This window comes from Patiria miniata, unplaced genomic scaffold, assembly GCF_015706575.1.
Source record: "Patiria miniata isolate m_02_andy unplaced genomic scaffold, ASM1570657v1 HiC_scaffold_17, whole genome shotgun sequence".
NCBI lineage: Eukaryota > Metazoa > Echinodermata > Asteroidea > Valvatida > Asterinidae > Patiria > Patiria miniata.
Window position 1 is genome coordinate 12,162,649 of NW_024037055.1, and position 19,879 is coordinate 12,182,527.

The 19,879-nt window shown below is 38.7% G+C and overlaps 1 protein-coding gene across 1 annotated transcript; it reads left to right on the plus strand.

Moving 5' to 3' along the window:
- Positions 1–5,601: 5,601 nt before the first annotated feature.
- On the plus strand, positions 5,602–6,559 carry LOC119724035 (keratinocyte proline-rich protein-like). Its single transcript, XM_038194956.1, has 3 exons — positions 5,602–5,657; positions 5,898–6,191; positions 6,529–6,559. Exons 1-3 carry the CDS (start codon positions 5,602–5,604, stop codon positions 6,557–6,559), a joined length of 381 nt encoding a protein of 126 aa, XP_038050884.1.
- Positions 6,560–19,879: the final 13,320 nt, after the last annotated feature.

Genomic DNA, 19,879 nt, shown 5'->3' on the forward strand with positions numbered 1-19,879 from the left:
AATGGGGGGGGGGGGGGGGGGGGGGCGTGTCCACATAGACATGGGAAAGCCTCTGATTAGTACACATACATTGTGAATTGTGTGCAGGTTTGATCTACTGGTAACTGTGTTGGTTGTATGAAGCAGGGGTGATGAATGTATCAGTCATGAATACTTACATAACTAACACATCCATTTCTTGCAATAATTACAACTGAACAACAACACAGTATTTCATGGTTTATATAAGACTGCATAAAATAGTAATTCAGCCTAAATCACTCATATAGACACTGTAGATTTCTTGAAGTCCAGCAACAAGTTACATTGTCACACAATTCTTAAATTTGCTTAAATTGGCAATTAAATAAATCAACTTTTAGAAACGTTCTTGCTTTTAAATAAATTGCATAGAGGAATAACCAAACATATGTTCAGTGTTGGTCTGCTGCATGTCATTGCAGTTATGTATCAAATGCAAAATATGCATTGTGTGCATGCTATTGTTTCCCTGCAATTCCTTCCCTGCAATTCCTTGCTCTCCCTGTGTTGTAAACAAACGTAATGTTTTACATTTTGTGTCATCAAAGATGGGGATAAAACTGCTTTTGAAGATATTTTCATGTTTGATGTGACAACAAACCTCAGGTTAGTTTGCGCTCTTTTTTCTCCTTCATTCTCCAACTAAAACATGTCTTCTTTCATAATGTTATTGCATCCTTTTATAAACTCAAAAGAGCAGTCAGAAATGCTGCCATTGATTCTTAAGCCCACATACCAAAACAGATGAATCAGAGGGTGTAAATTGGATCAAGTCTTCTTGACAAAAGACCGGCTCTCCCTAAGACGGTTGCCTCATCGCCCTGCACATCACTGATAGCCAGAGGGGGAAAGACAATTGGGGATGAACTGCTGATTGTATAAAGCATCATCATCACCATGACGATGATTAAAGATGACTATCAATTTGTTTCCTTGAGGGCCTACTGAGTGTTTTTTGATATAATTGTGCAAATATTTCTCCACTTCTCGTTTTGACTGTTTTCCAGACCTTGTGTGTGTTATAACAGTGTGAGTGGTGATTCACAGGCCTATATATGTAATGTTTAAACTTTCTTTCTTTCGAGCCTATGAATAGCTGTTGACATTATTTCAGTTTCAAAAAAATATCAGTCAGATATCAGAATTAAAAAGTATTTAGTCCAGAAATTGCCAGAAATTGTTTGGGATTCCTAACCATATTTTGAAGGACATAATGTCCTCCATTTACTGAGAACTGTTGAAAAACCCTGATTGTGAAGCCATTGAATTAACGTCAACGTCTGAGTAAGGCTCATATTATGTATATCATGCAAGTGATACTTCACTGTGGGAAGCAAGGTCCCATGCTAATGAGAGTATGTGCACTTGAAGTAAAAGACTGGCGCTCTGATGCTTCAGTTTTTGAGTTCCCAAGATTATTTGACACGAAAATTAGACAAAATCTTTCCAATTATTTTTGTTGTTGTAAGCAAGACAAAAGTGCTCCTTTAAAACATAAAAGGTAACAGCACATTGAATCTTCAGCTTATTGCACATTGAATCTTTCGCTGAACATACTCATTGGCCATACGTTGTAAAGCACAAGAGCAAAAGTTATCAAGCAAAGGTTTTACTGTGTTCAGGCCATTGCATCATTATACCATCATGATTGAACTGTGCTTTTATTTCCACAGCTAGGGATCAATGATTACCAATTGCATCGGTATTCATCTGTGAAATAGTGATCATGCTTATGAACTGTGAATCATTTAGATTAGCAAGCTGTTCCACATAGCAAACTGGGTACATTGCTTTAAACGGGGCGGAACACACATGATCCATGGACCAGCACCACACACATGCAGTTATTTCCTGTTAAATGCAACTTGAAGCTTACTTGCCGTTGTGTGTATGTTGAGGTGGGAGATGCTCAAGCTTGTTACACCTTAATGGTTGGATGGACCTGGGAATCAATGGAGGGCAATAGATGTGACAGTGACAAGATAAAACAGCTGATGGTTTAGTAATCAAGAATCAGTGGTAATCCCAACAATCTGTTTGGATTTGCAAAACTTTTTTTTTTGAATTGACAATTGTAACTACAGTTGGATCAACAACATTTGCAACTGGGTACTCAGACCTCTTATTTAATCATTTGAATTGTCAGTGTATATGTGATGGTAATGAACACAATACAGTTTACTGTATTTGACCTAGCTGCATGCAAGTCAGTGAACATGGAGCTAAAAGCGAAGTAAATTTCATAAAACAAAAATGTGTCGGTGAAGGGCAAAAACCTAATATTGAATTTACATCACCCCAATGCAAATTCCATCTTATAGTTTCATTGCATTGCCCGCTGCTACATCAGATTTGAACCAGCCAGCTGACCCGGGCAAGCTCGGTGGTCAAGTGGTAAGACGTCTGCACTTGTAAGAAGGACGTCTAGGGTTCGAGTCCCACCCGAGTAGTTTGTGATTTTTTTCTCACAATCTCTCAGGAAGACAGTGAGTGTACAGTGTTTATAAAATAGGTCGGTGAAGGGCAAAAACCCAAAATTGAATTGTCATCACCCCAACGCAAATTCCATGAATGATTATTTATGTGTTACTGCGTCAGTATCTGATATGAAGCCCTTTTGGATAAGTTATCTGCTTCGTTGTTGGTTAAACGACTCTAAATACAAGCATTCTCCATCTAAGACACGGCAATATGAGCAGAACAATCAGTGATGTGCACAAACATGTATGCCCTCCACGTTGGTCTAAATAATTGGAGGCAGTGTGTAGTACATGTAGTTGACACCAGTAACCAGCCCCCACAGTAGGACTGCCATTGTCTGTCTATGGTGTTGCACTTCTATGCTTGACTTGCCTGGTATTGTTCAGGTACAATTGGTGCTGAAAACATCAACAAGTAGCGTGTTCAGCCAGGCATTCACCAGCCCCTAGGCTAACAAAAGAGCTCCATTGGTCCAGCCTTTCGGTGTGCTTGTTTTTTTTCACCATCACAATATTGTTTTGTATAAAATAGGCAGGGCAGTTGTTTTGCTGTCGCTTGTTATCCATTTCTTGACACCCACACACTTTTGACATCATTCACAATCTCCAGAAATGAAATGAACACTAAACCTGTGGATTGCAAAGAAAAATGTAGGATGTTAGTTTCATACACATGAAGTGTCTTGTACCCGTTACTATTAAATTTTCAATCAAAAAATGGTATTCCTTCTTTAAAGATTAACCAATAAACAAGATCAATAAGATGTGAGGATTTATATTTGGAAAGTACAACTTGGAAGATGTTTGTTGATATGATAATAAAAAAACCAGAAGTGTTTATTGGCATAAGAAAAAGAAAGAAGTAAGCGCAATCAAGAAAGGAGGATGCAGACAACATATTTACCCCCCAATATTTTCTAAAGACTGCCCTTCTCCATTGAAATGCCCTTTTGTCACCTGCGCTCCCCCCCCCCCCCCCCCCAAATATTTGTGTAGGAGTGCCCTCTTTTGTTATGAAGTACCCTGTTTTTCTGAACAAGTGCCCTTTTTTAAAAACAAATGGTGCCCTTTTTGTGCCAGGAGCCGTTCGGGTGCTTTTTTTTTTTAAATTTGATGCACGTATCGCCCTTAATAGCCCCATAGTGTCCGGGGAAAAAAACGTAAAAAACTTTTACCCCCAATCAAAATTACCGTGCTACGCCACTGTGTAAGCCATCCAACTAAACAGCAATAAATTGCAACTAAACATTAAAATGTGTCCACATGTAGGACCAGCAAGCAGGCATACGAACAGGCAGGCAAGCAACCAACATACACGCCAAAGCTAACAAGTAAAATGGCAATCGGGCAACAAAGTAAGCTAGCATGCAACAAAGCTAGCTAGCTAGCTTGGCCAAAAATAAGAAAAAAATATAAAGCTATTAACTAACTTTGATTTTCATTTGTTTTGAAAATTCTTTGTTGAATTTTGAAAAGGAATACATTAGGGGTACATTTGAGAATGCAGAATGAGAAAGTAGAATCAACATGTAAATTATTTAATGTACCTCTTATTAAAGTAAAAAAATGGAAGTAAATTGTTGATATAAGTACTTTTATTTTTCATGGTTGACAAATCTTTACAGATAAACACATTCTTTCAGAACAAATTTCATTCAAACTGCTGATTTTTTTTAGCACCATGGCTATTATGACAGCAACAAAAGCATAGCTTAGGCCGGAAAAGGTTTAATCTGTTTACAGCTAACTTGCTTTCTGTTTAGGTGGACAATGGCACACCCCACAGACAATTTTTCTTCTATTCATTAGAACAAAACATTGTTTGGCAGGCTTGCCTGAGTCAGCAATTCTGTTTCACTCGGAAATGAATGCAAAGGAATAAAGTTCTCTTTGAATCGATTTATGGACAATACATGCCTGTCGCAGTCTGTTGGCGATTAGATATTTAGCAAGTTAAAGATTTTGACTTGTTCAGTCAAGGACCACTGCTCATGGAAATAACAAAGTTTCTGTATTTTTATAGAGGAAAGGTTGAACTTGTTGCACCTGCCTGTACCAATTGCCTGAGGGGCTCCCCCCTCAGAGAAAAACAAGCTTCAAGTTTTGTCTGGTTTTTACGTCCCATTTATTTCCATCTATAGGTAGTGCAAATTTGCCCTTTTTAGGCAATAGTAATAATATGTATTCATTCTGAATTGGGCAACCTAGGGGAACAATATTAAGGCATCACTCTATTCTTTAGTTGGCAGGCAACTTCAGTGTTCACCCCAAACAGTCAAGGCCTTTTTTTACGGAACTCTTTTGAAAAAGTAGAAGTTTGAATGGGCCATAAAATGCTATTATAATTACCTTCAATGGCACAAAAGTTGTTTGCGTCGTACACATTGAAGCATATCACACGCAAGGGTATTATCACACTAGGGCAGAGACACAACTGCTTTGTTCGCAAACGGAAATATCTTTGTGGGCCAATCCATCTTTTGTGACAACCATTGTGTGCTTGTGTACAACTGAGAAAAACATGGACTGACTGGACGCCGACAGCGATTTCCCTTCTCATCATGGAAGGCTCAATTTTACAATTAGTTTTGCAATTGATACTCTGTACATCTTGTTGCAATGTTGCTAACAACTTATAATTGATGGTGTGTTCTGCCTGAATGTCATACACTCTTTCATCTCTTCATATTTAGCAACCATTTCTGGGGAGGGGAAGTTGTTAAGAATTCCGATTCTGGGACTGACCAGACCTTTCTGTCAGGCTTAACAGACAGCTCAGTCACTGTGTTCCATTTAGTTATTTTAATAAAAATTTTTTTTTTAAGATAAGGATCGTTCACTTAGTAGTGAAGTATAAGTTGCTAAGTTATTACATTAGAACCCAAATAAGTGGCTGTACTTGACAGTGCAACCTGCCTTGATAGATCAAGGATGGATTTCTAACTGTGCAAAGTGCTTTTCTGTGGTCTTCCATTCAGCGTTTATCCTAGAGAGGAATCAATTCTGTGGCATTTAAGAGAAACAAATGCCAATGAACTACTTGTAAAAAGAAAACATATTGTACAAGTTCATGATCTGCCGAGAATTCCCAGTTTCAGATATGCTTATCCTGGCCTTGCAATCCGAGTGCCACATTGTCATCCAAGAAGGTTACAAGTAAAATATACTTCCAGAGATGCTACCTTTTCATGGTATATGTGTTAAAAGCTATCAGCATAAACTCCTGACATTGTAACTTTGAACAGACTTAATTCCATGGCAGTGACTTTCGTAGAACTTCAGGCAAAGTCATCAATAGCCCTGACTCTCACCTTACCAAGGCTCATAGCCCCTAACCCCATCCCACTACCCCCATCCCAGCTTAAAGCCTTTTCTTTAGCCCTCACCCAAATTCAGCCCAACCAACCTAGTTCACAGTCCAGACCCCCTTCAACAGCCCCTCCCCGCCTCACATCCCAAACCCAAGGCCATATCCACACCCCCTCCCACACCCCCACCATGGCTCACGGCCCCTGAGCCATACCCCTCCCACAGCTCCACCCTGGCTTACAGCCCCAACGCCAGCCCACAGCCACACCCCTGCCCACAACCCCACCTGCACTTACAGCTCCAACCCCAGCCCTCACCCACACCTTGTCTTACATTGCCAACCTCAGCCCACAGACCTATCCATTTCCTCCTCCTGGTTGGGTAAGTCATAGTACACTGTCCAAGGACATGCAGGCATAATAGAAGCCTCAATAATCAGTGTTTAGTATCATAAAACCATTAAAGTCTGTACAGTGTATAGTGTGAGTAAAATGTTTACAGATATTTATGCTCTTAATATCACATGAGTCCTACTGACATCGCCAAATTAGCATCATAATGTAAGCCATTAGTCTTTTTTGGAGATATTTTTGGCCACAGTAGGAGGGTGCAATTTGGAGTGGGTCTGATTTGGGTAAACAGACCCAAGCCCATAGCGCCCTCCTGTTGTGGTCAGCATATTTCAAAAAGGCTAACAGTAATCTTTTTGAAATGACAGGTCACCCAGCGTAGTGTTACTGGATCACTGAGGAACCACTATCCACCCATTGCCACAAAGTCATATCCATACATTCAGTTTCCCTTGTATTTTATGTTTGTCTCAGAATTTGAGTGAAGTTGATGATGAACCAATACAGTACTTGCTGTGGTTGTTATGACATCACTATCCGGGAGAAAGCAGTGGTTAGAAACCGTTGGCAAAATTCCAGTTGATTTGGTGTGTCACCACGTTAAAGGGGATGTTGAATTTCCATCTAATGAGGGAACACCAGTTAACGTGCAGCCTTATAATTGAGTCAGAAGCACTTTGGTTAAGTTCCATACCATTTTGCTGTCCTTTACCATGAGCTGCAGCCTCAAGCATTTTACCCAAAAAGCTTGGATATTTTTTAGTGATGGGTAGTCCTCCTTTGACCAGAAATGTGTTTTATATTTTCTTATGTTATCCAGAGGGTTCTTTTGGTGGGTGTAATACAGTGTGACAACTGCAAGACACTGCAGCAGTAACTCCTTGTGAATTATGTGTTTTGATATTTGGACAGAGAGCCCTCTGTTCTGGACATGGTAATGTGCATATTGGCTGAACCAAAAACTAGTTATTCACATGCCTAAATACCCCTTTTGAATTTCAAGTGAATGCTCATGTATTTATCCCCACTGTTCACAAGGCAACATCCTTCAATCCTACCCTCTACAATGTCTTGGATGTGGAATTTATGTTGGTCTAAGTCAGGTTTGACTTTGAATTCGCCATGCACCATGCTTTGAACTGTGCAATTTATAGAGGGGGTGCTTCATTCTTGTATTGTGCCGATTGATCAAATAATGTAAGGTTTAACTTTAAGAGTTGAATGGAGGTGATTGACAGTTGTTGGCTATATACATTAATCAGGTTTTGTGGATACAGTGAATATTACAGACTGTGTTTTTAGGAAGACAGCCATCTTGCTATTAAAATGTATGAAAGTTCTTAAATCCTCATATTAATTATGGTTATGTTTTAATTTAGTCAGTGGGCTTGTGGTGGCCCATATGCATTTTTGAGTACAATCTTTCAACTCTCAAACCCCTTTCAGGACAGGGCCATGGTAATCAAAAGTGTGGTGGGGGGGGGGATAGTGCCCCAAAACAATTTTGATAATGGCATTTTTTTATGTGGTATTTTAAGAGCCGGCCCAAGTATAACATCATGAGCAAATAGTTAAGAATTTTGCCTCTTTTCAGGGTGGGGTCACATTTAAAGAAAGTGTGTTTTTTTCCCCGCAAAATCTTGGTGTGGTCTCATTCAATATTGGTGAATGGTGACAAATTGAACAACTACATGTCAAATCAACTTATATTGTTCCCCTTTTAAGGTAGGTCATAGACCTGTTTTTCTAAAATAGGGGCACATCAGCACAAGTCCAAACCCAACAATCTGACCTGAAATCCAAAGAAGAATGTTGCAAACCTAACCTGTTAAAGTTTCAGCTCAGTGGACTTTTTGAGAATACAGTGAAAAAGCATTTGCAACCATATGATCACGAAACACTAGTTCGTAAATAGCACTCTTTATTCTAGAACTTCACGGGGTGTTTAGTACCAGTATGATCTTTTATCCAAGCAATTGCTTTTTGATAATAAAGGTTACTTTTGGGATAAATATAGTATGGTTTATTTATTTGAATTAAAGGCAGCCCACAGGGTGAAAACATTCCAATTTACAACAGGTATTTTAGTTAAAAAGTATTAAACATGCAATCAATACATCAAAATTGTAAATTAAAAGGTACAAATGATGACTTAAGAAATTAATTATTGTCATTACTATTAAAAACATGATAAGACAAGACATTGCTGATTAATACAGCAACAGAAAAGGGGGGGGGGACACATTGAACTTAAAATGAGGTAACAACCGCAAATGTGAACAAAATTGATGATGATTGTTACAAAACAAGCAAAAACATAAAGAGAAATACAACTCCAGCCAAAAAAATAAAAGTAAAATCATTACAAAAAAAGTAGATCACAGAGGCTAGACTCATATTGTACCCGAAATTGCATTTGGGAGTTGATTTTGGACCACAAGCCCCCTGACTATTTCACAAATACATGTACATAACCATTGGCTTATAGCTGAGTTGTATAAGTGCGGTCAGTCCTTCAGTAATTGCTCCTAGTATAGAATGGGTTTTTAATTTACTTTCTTTTGTTGTCGTTTTCATCAATTCATGACTCCTTTCATCCGTAGCCTCACCTCAAATGGAATAGATTGCAGTTATTGAACACTTGATGGAGGACAATGAAGAACTTGGAGACGTTATAACTTGCAGACGTTTCGATGGCAACACTTATTGACTGAACACTACTTCAGTTATGTGATGCTTTATTCACGGACGTAATTGCCATGGGGATCGTGCAGACGATTTTGTCGTCGTCTGCCTTCAATAAAGGGTGGCCATTGTCTTCAAACAATTGAGCTATTGTTACAGCATACTGACACATCATTGTCAGCAAGTACAACAGGTCCTAGTCTGCGTTTGTTGCACACATTTGATGATTAATTTCTACACTGTTGGTAGTCATATTTCTCACTGAGATGTTCTCATCAGAGTTCATATAAGGGTCTGTACAGGTAGTAGTCATTGGAAGGTTTGTTAAGCAGGGAGGAGATTTGTTTACTTTTACAGTATAGTTCATAATGAAATTAGTGTCTTATCAATAACAATCAAAAAGATACGTATTAATAACAACTAATCCAAAAAAGTGACAAATCATCTTCATACTTTGCAAGCTGATTGACCATTGATTGATAAACATTTTGTTGTCCTGTACGTGAGGTCCCTTGACCTTTACTTCGGGTCTACCGAAAGGTCAGATTTAGGTGAATTCAAAATACAGACAGAAGCCTCAAAGTCAAAACGAACCTAATTTCTTCCAACTGATTCAAGGGATGATGATAAAACCTATTATGAACTTGCACCCTGGTCCGATGATGTGAAAAAAATGTGACGTCATTATTACGTCGTCGGGTATCTAAATCCTAATCGATTTGAGGTCAAAATGTGAATAGCCTAGTCCACTTCGGGCCCTCTCTTACCTGCTAATTCCTACATTTGCATTATTCCTTATAAGCCGTAGGCTTTTATGCATTGTGATCAGTTTGGCATTTTCCTGAGGCAATATTTTAGATTACCGGGCACAAAGCCATTTAAACCTTTACTTCCGGTGTTTTGAATATAATTTCAATATAAAACGGAAGCATTTTACTCTTGACAAATGGATTATGGAAGTGTTGAGTGAGGAATTATGCCCAACATGGCATGATGACGTCATCACCCGAAAGGATGCCCTCTAGCGGCACATCAAATACAGTTGAACTTGCTTGAATTTAAAATTTGTTAGTGCACATTTTTTTGAAAATTGCTACTTGATATTCTTTGGACAACCGCAAGTGACTTTGCAAGGTTTCAGAATCATGACGTCATCACACCGGTAGTTATGATAGGGAGAATATGAAAATACTCAGTTTGCTTTTTTCTTTAAAATTCAGATCCGCCATTTGGTCCGTTTCTAATAATGCTTGAACCACAAAATAATGATACCCAGTACAATGTTGACCTTGGGCTTCAAAATGTTGTGATGTCATGAAAACGGAAGACAGGTGTTAATACATACACTTAAACATTATTATAATTTGCATATATTCAGAAGTTCTTTTCACCTCATGATGAAGATGTATCCTCTCTGAATCAATCAGTATTCAGTTTGCACATTTCAACTGCTGACATCGTCAAACCGGAAATAATGTGTACGTGTACATAAAATGTATTGAAATGTCTCATTTCCTAAAAGATGCCCTTTTTGTTCAAACTAAAACAAATGGTTTTACTGGAAAAAATGTTCACAACCGGGCAATGTCCTATGAAATGGTTTTCGGCCCGATTACCCAGCGTTTGTAACCCAACACACACGAATCTCTCTAGTTTTATCTTTAAATTTGGTGTGACTTCAAAACAACTTATCATCAATTTACTGTTAGGTGAAGCAGATGCGGATTCAAGCCTCAAACCATTAAATATCAGCTTTAAAAAGGTTGGACTCAAATTAATCAAGTCCAGTAATGAATGAAGGTAAATAACAACTTCAACAAAAGCCAGTGCTTTAAATGATATTCCAGTTTGATGTAAGGCCAACTCCACAGCTTAGTGTCAGTTTCTTATCCATTTGATAATGGTGAGAGGAACATGTGATTTGTTCATCCTTTACTCAGCTTGGTTCTCAATGTACCTCTGATTTGTGCTACATTGACATACTGAATACACACACATCTGTATTCCTGGCCCCCTCTGGTCAGATCCAGTAACTTGTGGAGATTGCTGTGTGTGTGCTCTGGTATCAAGATGCCCTTGTCTTATGGGCATATACATGTACATGTAGCTGTGATAATATGGCTTGGCGAATGTCATTTCCCAGTGGACATTCCTGGATGAGAGACAAGAGTGATTAATTTTCCTAAAAGTCTGGATTGGGCGTTAGGGGCAGAATACTTGGTTTTAGCTATCTGACAGTAATTGGAGGAGACAGATTAGCATTGTTTGCCAACCAGCCAAACATAGCCAAGCCCCTCTCCCATCTATTGTCTGTCTGCCAGCTTATATCAATCTTGTAACAACAGACATCGCTCAAGGCGCTTTTTGTACAATTCCAACTTTTTTGTCTCTTTTCATTAGGTTGAAATGGCAGTAAACGATTTAATTCTACTCCCCTGGGTATGCCATCGCAAAGGGCTGTGCACTGTTAACATGGATAGAATTACCCTACCATTTCATGGGAGATGAGATCATTGACTGCTAAGATTCCCGTTGCTTGTAGGCTTGGCTTACTCCAAAAAGACCTGTAATCTTACCGTCTTTCTTGATTATATTGTGTGACTTCTTTCCTCATGGGTGTCGCTGGTGTTTATTTTCAACAGGATACTGTAAAGAAAGAGTCACAATAGGCCATCTGCTGTCCATTGATGAGACTAACGACTAGAGTAAGTATTGATGCAAAACAAAAACCTTACGTGTTATGCCCAAAAAACGAAGCACTCACTGTTTGCAATAGAAGAATGAGAATTGTCTGTGGTTAAAAATATATAAAAAAATGTACAATTGTCTTTCAGCAAAGAAATATGCTTAATTTATAAGCTTCACTACCTTGCATACATGTATCTGAAATGAAAGAGCAACCGGATAGAGCCAGGCAAAGGGTAGAAAGAGGGCTGTGACAGTGTTGGCAGTGTGTTGTGTTCAGGTAACAAACAGTCTTCCCAAACTACTGCAATACCATGAGTAGATGGATATGAACACAAAGTTTACCATCAATATCACAAAGTTCAAGCCTATGTAGAGTGGAATACCCTAAGATGTGACAAAATCTTAAGTTATGACTTTATCTCAAGATGATCTAAAGGTTTGATGCTGTTGAAAAAAGGGCAAACCATGAAAAGCGTAAGTTGAAGAGATTGAACAGAGCATGAGTGATGTTGACATAACTTAAATACCGCCGTCATCACCGCCCCAATTTCTCTTGAATGGAGAGGAAAGTCAAAAGTACAGTAGGTTTTGTGCTTGGGCCAGGCAGGTTGAACTCCAATTGAACAGGCAGGAAAATGAAACGTGTTTTGTTGTTGTGTCAGTGTTGAAAGTGGTATTGGGTTTGTTTAGCTTTGCGATTGGATCCATGTGACAAACTAATAGGATAGGAAACATGAACCCTTGGGGTCTGTCAGCAAACGGCAAGCAGACAAAAGTAGGGGTTTGTGTCTGTTAATATTGCCTTGGCCTGTGATATTACCTGTCTTGTATGGCTTTATTGATGCCATCAGATTCAGTCTATGCAATCAATCAATACAAGCTCATGCTGTCTATTTATAACGGTTTTGTGGTTGATGTGGCTCTTTCAGAAGTACGGTTTGAGGTTGAGATCCTACTCATTAAAGAATGTAATGAACCTCTTCCGTATTTGTGAGAGGATAACTAAGGCAGGGGCTGGAGGATCTGCTTGGGGGATATTGTAAAGGTATATGCCACATCATAAAGTTGTATTTACATTTAGTTGCATAGTATCAGGAGGTATGGATCAGATGGTCAGGGGTGGTCACATATTGTGTGGTACTAAGTTAAGGGAATTAAAGTAACTTGAAAGTGCCCATAACTTAAATGAATTTATTTAGAATAGAATAGCACAGCTTCACTTATAGACTAAGATCATGTTACATGTGTCAGTAGTTTGGTTCCTCTGGTCTATCTAGTGGTTGATATCAATTGTTTATGATCACTCTTCATGTGTCTAATCTCTGTCTAAGATCCCATTATTGACATGTTTCACTTTATCTTCTTCAGTCTTATGTCTTCTGATCTTATCTAATCGCATCTTGAGTTATATTCATGTTTTATCTCATCTCATCTCATCATTGACTCTGGATTTATCTTTTCTCATCTAACCTCATCTTGAGTCATAGTTGCATTCGTCTCATTTCTCCTCATCTCATGATTAACTTCCCTCATCTCTCTGGTCTCATCTTATCATGCCGCACCTCACACGATCTTTTTATTAATTGTATGATCCTGCTTACATTAACTGAATTTGCTCTGTCTTATTCTTTTAAATGACTTAGTCCACAATTCTACTCCTCTACTCAACTTTTCTTTTATTTGTTTTCGTCAATTCATATCATCTTCAGTACAAAGTGACTTATCATATCTTTTCAGAAAAGTTAATCAAAACTCCCTGACAAAACCAGCTATAGTATATACAACTTTGGTATACAATACTGGGATAAAAACCGTAACTTTATTTGGAGCAACCAAACACATTTCACAATGCCTGAAAATCAACTCCCGTTTTGCTTATTATCTGAAAAGTGAGTACAGCCCAGAAAAAACCCTAAAAACTCAGTGTTTGCTAGCTTCATACTGCATGAAAAAAAGTTTCACAAAGGTGGGTATTTCCGCCTTTGTGAAAGAATATAGTGATAGAGGGATGAAGGAACATACAGAATAACTGTGGGGGTAATTTACTTTTATTTATGGACCAGACAGCAGAAAAGTAAGAATGTGTTATGCATGTTAAAAGTACTTTGAACCCAAATCAAAGCTGTAGTAGTCAGCTCTATGAAACATGTGTGTTCTTTTGTGTGTATTTATCACACCAGTCGGTGTTCAAACTCATTCTGTAGTCATGTGTCTTTCTCTTTTTATACAGATGCTTTTTGCAGTGACACATGAACAATAGGTGTATACGCACTTTCAGTTTGGATAAAGTGGAGTAGGGAACACATTTCCCATCGCAGATCCTGCAGGTAAATCAAATGTGTGGTCAACCAGCTATAGGCCCTTTAACAAGTTTTCAGCTCATGCCCACATGTAGTACCAGTAGTCTATGCATCCAAGTGGACTTAGTGTTTGAATCTGGGTTTTACTTACGTTGCACAGAGATGTTTTGGATACTGATAAATGTCCATAAAAAAGACTGGTGATGAGTGGGGATGATCTCTGATCCATTATGTCTAAAGTGATTGTATAACAACTTGAGACTTTGAAAGGAAGGTAGTAGGCCGAGATGGGAATTTATGTTCTTGAAAACATCAATTCTTCCAATAACCAGGTCACTGGTCATCATATATAAGATCAATTTTCAGGCATGTTTGGCATTTTCATCAGTCAGTTGACGGTTTAAACTTGTGTTGTTTCTAAGAAGAAGAAAAAATCATCTGATAGTGAGATTGCATATGAAATCAGATATGATTCTGTGAAATCCTTTTTATTTTGTTTTATTACTCACATTGTAAAGCATCTGGATGCATGGGGTGTACTGCCTACGATGGCCCAATTATGTGAACAACTGCAACGAAAGAGCTTGTAAATTGCACAATGGCCCATAAAGTTCACAGAGAAAAGGGAGACAAAAAGTTTTGGTAATGTGTGAATTACCAAGCTGAACGATTGACAGTTACTCCGATTATGGTGAACCTGCTTTGATTAATATCCAGGGCAAGTTAAGCAGAATAAATGGTATTATAGACACTACAGTGCAGTGTGGGGGGGTTTCTATCCCTGATTGTGTCTTGAGAAAACACCCAAAGAATCTGATATTTTCCACTTGCCCGCCTCATCAAACTGCCTGCAAGTCCCAATAGAGACCTAGGCCGTGGTGTCATTGTCAGCCAGTAACCAGAAGTGATAGCATTACTGCTAGCAAAACTGCAGAGTTATTAGGAACAAAGTTGAAGTAATCCAACCATGCAAACAGGCACAAATGAAATTCTTTCATGCACAGTTAGGCAGTATGGTCGGACATTCGTCACTGTAATGCAGTTCTCTGGGCCATGGGATGTCATCAGATTTATCAATAATATTTCATACATAAGATGCCGTGACAATAAGCATAACATGTATGTGTGGTACATTTCAAGTATTTGTTTTAATGTAGGGAGGTTAAACAAATCCTAATCCTATCCATGCACAATAATGCATTTGCTTACCTTAACTTGTGGATAATTCAGTGCCATACCAATGCAGAGAGTTTGTCACTCGTTGTAAATGTCTGGGAAAAAATGTCTATGATTCTCACAAGCAAATATGCCTTGAAAATGGTGAAGTGAGTAATTGATGTGTTTATCCCAAAGTTTCTTACTGTGAATCACAGTAAAGGTAGTGAGCACTGATCTCTGGTTCTGCAGGTAGCAAAGCGATCAGCAACTTCACCTTCCATTTGAATCTGATAATGGATGCATAACTTTACATACATGTAGGAAATATCTACATGACAGTTGTGGGGTTTATTGAATATTCAGTATCAACATATGATTTTCTTTGTAAAGTAGACAGAAAAGCTGACAAAAAGTTGAAAATTAGTGTGCATTGAAATATCAAAAGTATGGAATCCCTTTGTTGATGACAGATAATATGTAAGGTTTATTATTGTTGTTTCAGTCTGCCATTCTGGCCCTGAAATTGTTTTACAGTTATTGCGAGTTCTTGTTGGTAAAGATTTTAAGAAGTTCCACGTATTAGTTATCAATCTGTAATATTACAATCGATGAGTGAATGAAACAGCAGCACTCAGCACTACCACCCAGCAGAGTGCAACAAAACACCCTTCTTTCGCACCAGCAAATCTGTGACTAATCTATTGAACAGATTAATATTCCTGTGTTACGAAGTCTGGTGATGGGCCACAGAATACAGGCTAGGTGTCACACACCAGGGGCGTGAAACAAGCCTGGACCGCCTAGGCTTCACGTTTTTCCACCTGTGCGCTGGGCGTGAAAATACTGTCAAATGCAGTGTCAGCGCATTTAGCAACACGGGGCCAAGTGGGAATGATGATATTAAATGATAAATGGGCTACAGGAGCAAGCACAAGAACAATCATTGACAAGTCAGCTCATCAGAGTAGAATTCTCCTGGCTGTGATTTATGTGGAATTTGATACGACTTGCTTGGCTCTATCCTTTGACAAACATCCCACCGCTATACGTATAAACTCTTCCATCTACTGCGGCAAGATGGCAGTAAAAGCCCTCGGATCAAATCTAGTGAAAGGCTAGCCACAATTCCCACCCCCGTGTCCCCTCCATAGGCAACCCAGAGGGATCTGGTTTGTGTATCAAACAAATTCCCCGGTTGCATTCCCGTTAAAATAGAATAACTTGCCTCATTGGAAGTGTAGTGGATGGCTTTTAGAATGGAATGGCTTGCAGCCTCTCGAGGGGAAAAAAGAGCAGGTTCCGAGTATTTGTCTTGAGATTCATTTCATCCGTCTTGAGTACAAATTGTGTACTGCAGGAGGGGCTTCTCACATGTACTTTAACTTTGTTGCTATCGATCGGCCCGCATGGCCTATGAATTAGTAAGAACGAAGTAAAATGGTCTAATCCCATCAAACTCCGGCAATTGCCCACTCTCGGCAAACAAAACAATTAAGATGGTCACACGATAGCCTCTATCTGCAACGCACCGTGTCGTTCATCCGAGCCGAGCCTATCTTAAAGAGCGCACTCTTTTAAACCAATTAGGACCGATGCGGGGAGAAAAAAGCCCTAGCCGTCAGGAGCTGTTCTCGTCAGGCAACTGGATCATCCACTCACCTTACGTTGTCGTCTATAACCGGGCGTTGAAATTCTGCCTGGTAACAAACGGCTGAGGTGTCAGCTACAGAATGGGATGGCACAAATGAATTATCTCATTCTCGCACTTTACAACGATCGGGAGGGTCAGAGAAGAATGCACGAACCGCAAATCTGTAGCCAGCTAAATGCACTCAGCCCGACGCCAAATTGGATCATGTTAGGCATAATTCGTCGGTTTAAGTCCCTTCGCGCTGCTTCCGTGTTTGGTGTAAGGTCGTGTGTTTTTTCTCGATGGCAATGCATTGCCAGTCACAAACTGTGTTGACTTAAACAGCAAATTGAAAACGTGCGCGTAGTTTTGGTGTTAGTGTCCTTACTTAATACTACAGGCTTGAATTACATGTAGGACATACCACTTACCAACTGCTGGCAAATGTTTTGTGACTTACTGATGAAACTGGCTGTTCACTTTGCAAAATAAAAATGTTACGTGTATTTCAGGACTTTGCATTAATTACAAATAAATACCACTCTGTTTAAGCCGATCAGTAAGCTTTTCAACATTGAGTTGGCAGCTTCTCAAAAGATACAGCATTTTTCAATCACTTTCCATTGTTTGAAATGTCAAAATGATATACATTGTATCTTGATAGAAATACACTGAGAATGTCAGCCTAGTGATGTGCTTTGAATAAAAAGAAATATTTTAAACAAGTTATCATACTGTAGATATTTCAGGGCTGATTTTTGTATTGTTTGAATTTGTAAATTATTGGTGAGTGTATATGTTTGAAGTTTAGTGAAGTGGTATCATCAGACCTTTGACTGGTACTTTAAATCGTATAGTTCATACAAAATCTATTGGTATTTTTTGACCATCAAATAATCTTCCTTTGGATTAAGATATCGAGATAAGAACAAGCCTACCAGCGATGTAGACACAATCTTACGTGATCGTCCCATCACTAATACCCCACTTAAGGCACCACTGCTGAGAAAGATCGGCAAAATGTGCTTCAGGGAGATTAAAAAATTTCAGATAAGAAATTGAAAAGGGCATTGCTGTTGGCTGCGGTGTAGCAGCCCCATAACTGGCAGGCTTCTTATCGTTATGTCCATGAGTTGAAATGCCATCGCACAATCTGCCAGTCCCAGTCATCACACAAACAATCTGAGCACTGACTCTTTTTCTCCTGTGGCAAATTGGCTAGAAAATCCTTTTCAAGACACGTTGGTTGGATTAGTAATCCCCCCTTCAAAAAAAAACCTAAAAAAAATAGAGAGAGAGAGATGAAGAGAGTGCATCATTGGTCATGTCGGCACACTTTGAGTTTGCTTGTTGCCATGTTAGTGTTCCTGGATGAGTGAAGAGGGGGAAAAGATTCTGGTTTTGTGGTTATTTTTTTCTGTTTAGGATTAATCAAGAAGCAGTTGGTGTTTATTAATTACTTTGAGAGCTCCAAGGGAGATTGGCTTCAGTATTTAGAGACAGTATGATTGAAAAATGTCTGGTTTTTATGATGCCCATACCCTGCACATCTCCTGATAAAGGGAACAGCACAAAGTGTTGTTTTGTTGAGTGTAAACTGCTTCTTCCAGATAGAGTGCAGGCTACATGAATGAAGATAAACGCACTGTAGAATAAACACAAATTAAGTTTCATGCATTACTTTTGAGAACTTATTGTTTTCCAAATTACATGCCAACTTTTGTTCTTCTATCCAACTGGGCACATTTGGAACAGGATTGCATGAGAAAGTTAACCGGGAGGGATCTTTGATGGTAATGGGGCATCTGAATTGACAGTGCCAACAATTAACACATATTACAGGAGCCTGAAAAAAAGAATGATAACTTACCTTTTTTTAATAACTAAATTATGAGTATAAAGAAGACCTCGACAGAGATGAATTGTTCTAGTGAATTAGATGAAGCAGTGTAGGTCTGGTATACTGAGCTCAATAAAGCACTCCATGGTGGACTACCATGGACACACATGTATAAATTGGATGCTGTGGACTAATAATACTGTAGATATTTCTAGACTCAGACACCACTTGCAAGAGTCATAAAACTGCGGCTATGATGTTTGAGGAAAAGCAACCCCCACATAAGTTTAAATGTTGGCGTTGTTTAGACAGGTTTAAACAAGCAATTTATTTTGGCCACACAATTGATTTTAGAAACGTTACCTTACATGTAAGTTAAAAGATAGGCAAAGATAACAAAAAAATTACCCTTTTTTTGTGCTGAGAAGAGAATTAAAATGAGTGGGGAAAAAAAAGAATTAGAAAAGTTTTTTTTGTAAATAAGGTTGTATTTGTTGAGTCATGTCCTCATTTGTCATGATCGTGTTCATGACCAGAGTTAAGCATGTTGGGTTTAGAGGCTTCATGCATGTGTGTGGTTGACTTGGTTTTCTCCTTCAACTTGATGATTTTTGTGAATTTACTGCTTCCTGTGCCAGAGGTGCTGATAATCCTCTCATTCAAGGAATTCATATGATTTTAATTTAGCAAATCATAGCCATGAGCAATGGCTAATGAAGAGACCAGGCAAAATTTGAAAATTTATTTCCAAAGTTGCTAATCCAATGCAATCTGTTTCTCTCCTCCATGCCTAATCCTTCATGTCCATGCATTGGTGGTGTAGGCAACTCTAATTAAGTCTAGCCAGGAACGACTCGGGCTATATTGTGCTCATCTATACGCTATGAGGTCACTGGTAGGATTGGAGTTGTGATGGCTTCTTTTTTTCTCTACAAAAACTTTGCTGCAATCTGTTAAAAGGCTTGCACTCTGGTCATGTTGAACTAGCTGTAGAGTTCTTTTCTGGAATCATGAAGCTTTGGCAATAAGTTGGCGTACAAGATTCTTAATTATCACTTGCCTGTGGCATAGGAGAGTGCAACCTTTTAATGAGCACAAATACTCCTACATGTATCTTCTGTTAAAAAAAACCCCCAAAACAGGAGGATATTTGGTTTTCATTTTATATATTTTTAATTAAAGTCCAGATTTATTATTATACATTGATGAGTTTGTAGATTGTAGAGGGAATTTGGAGGTAGGTAAAGATTCTACAAGATTGTGTCGTGTTGAGAGTTGCCATCTTATGATGATAACCAGATTGCATTACCATCAATAAATAGCACCATCAAGCTTTCTGTGATGACTGCTTCATGTTACATTGTTGACCGCCAATGAAAAAAGTACAAAAGGCTTAAAATTATTTCCCCATGTACCCC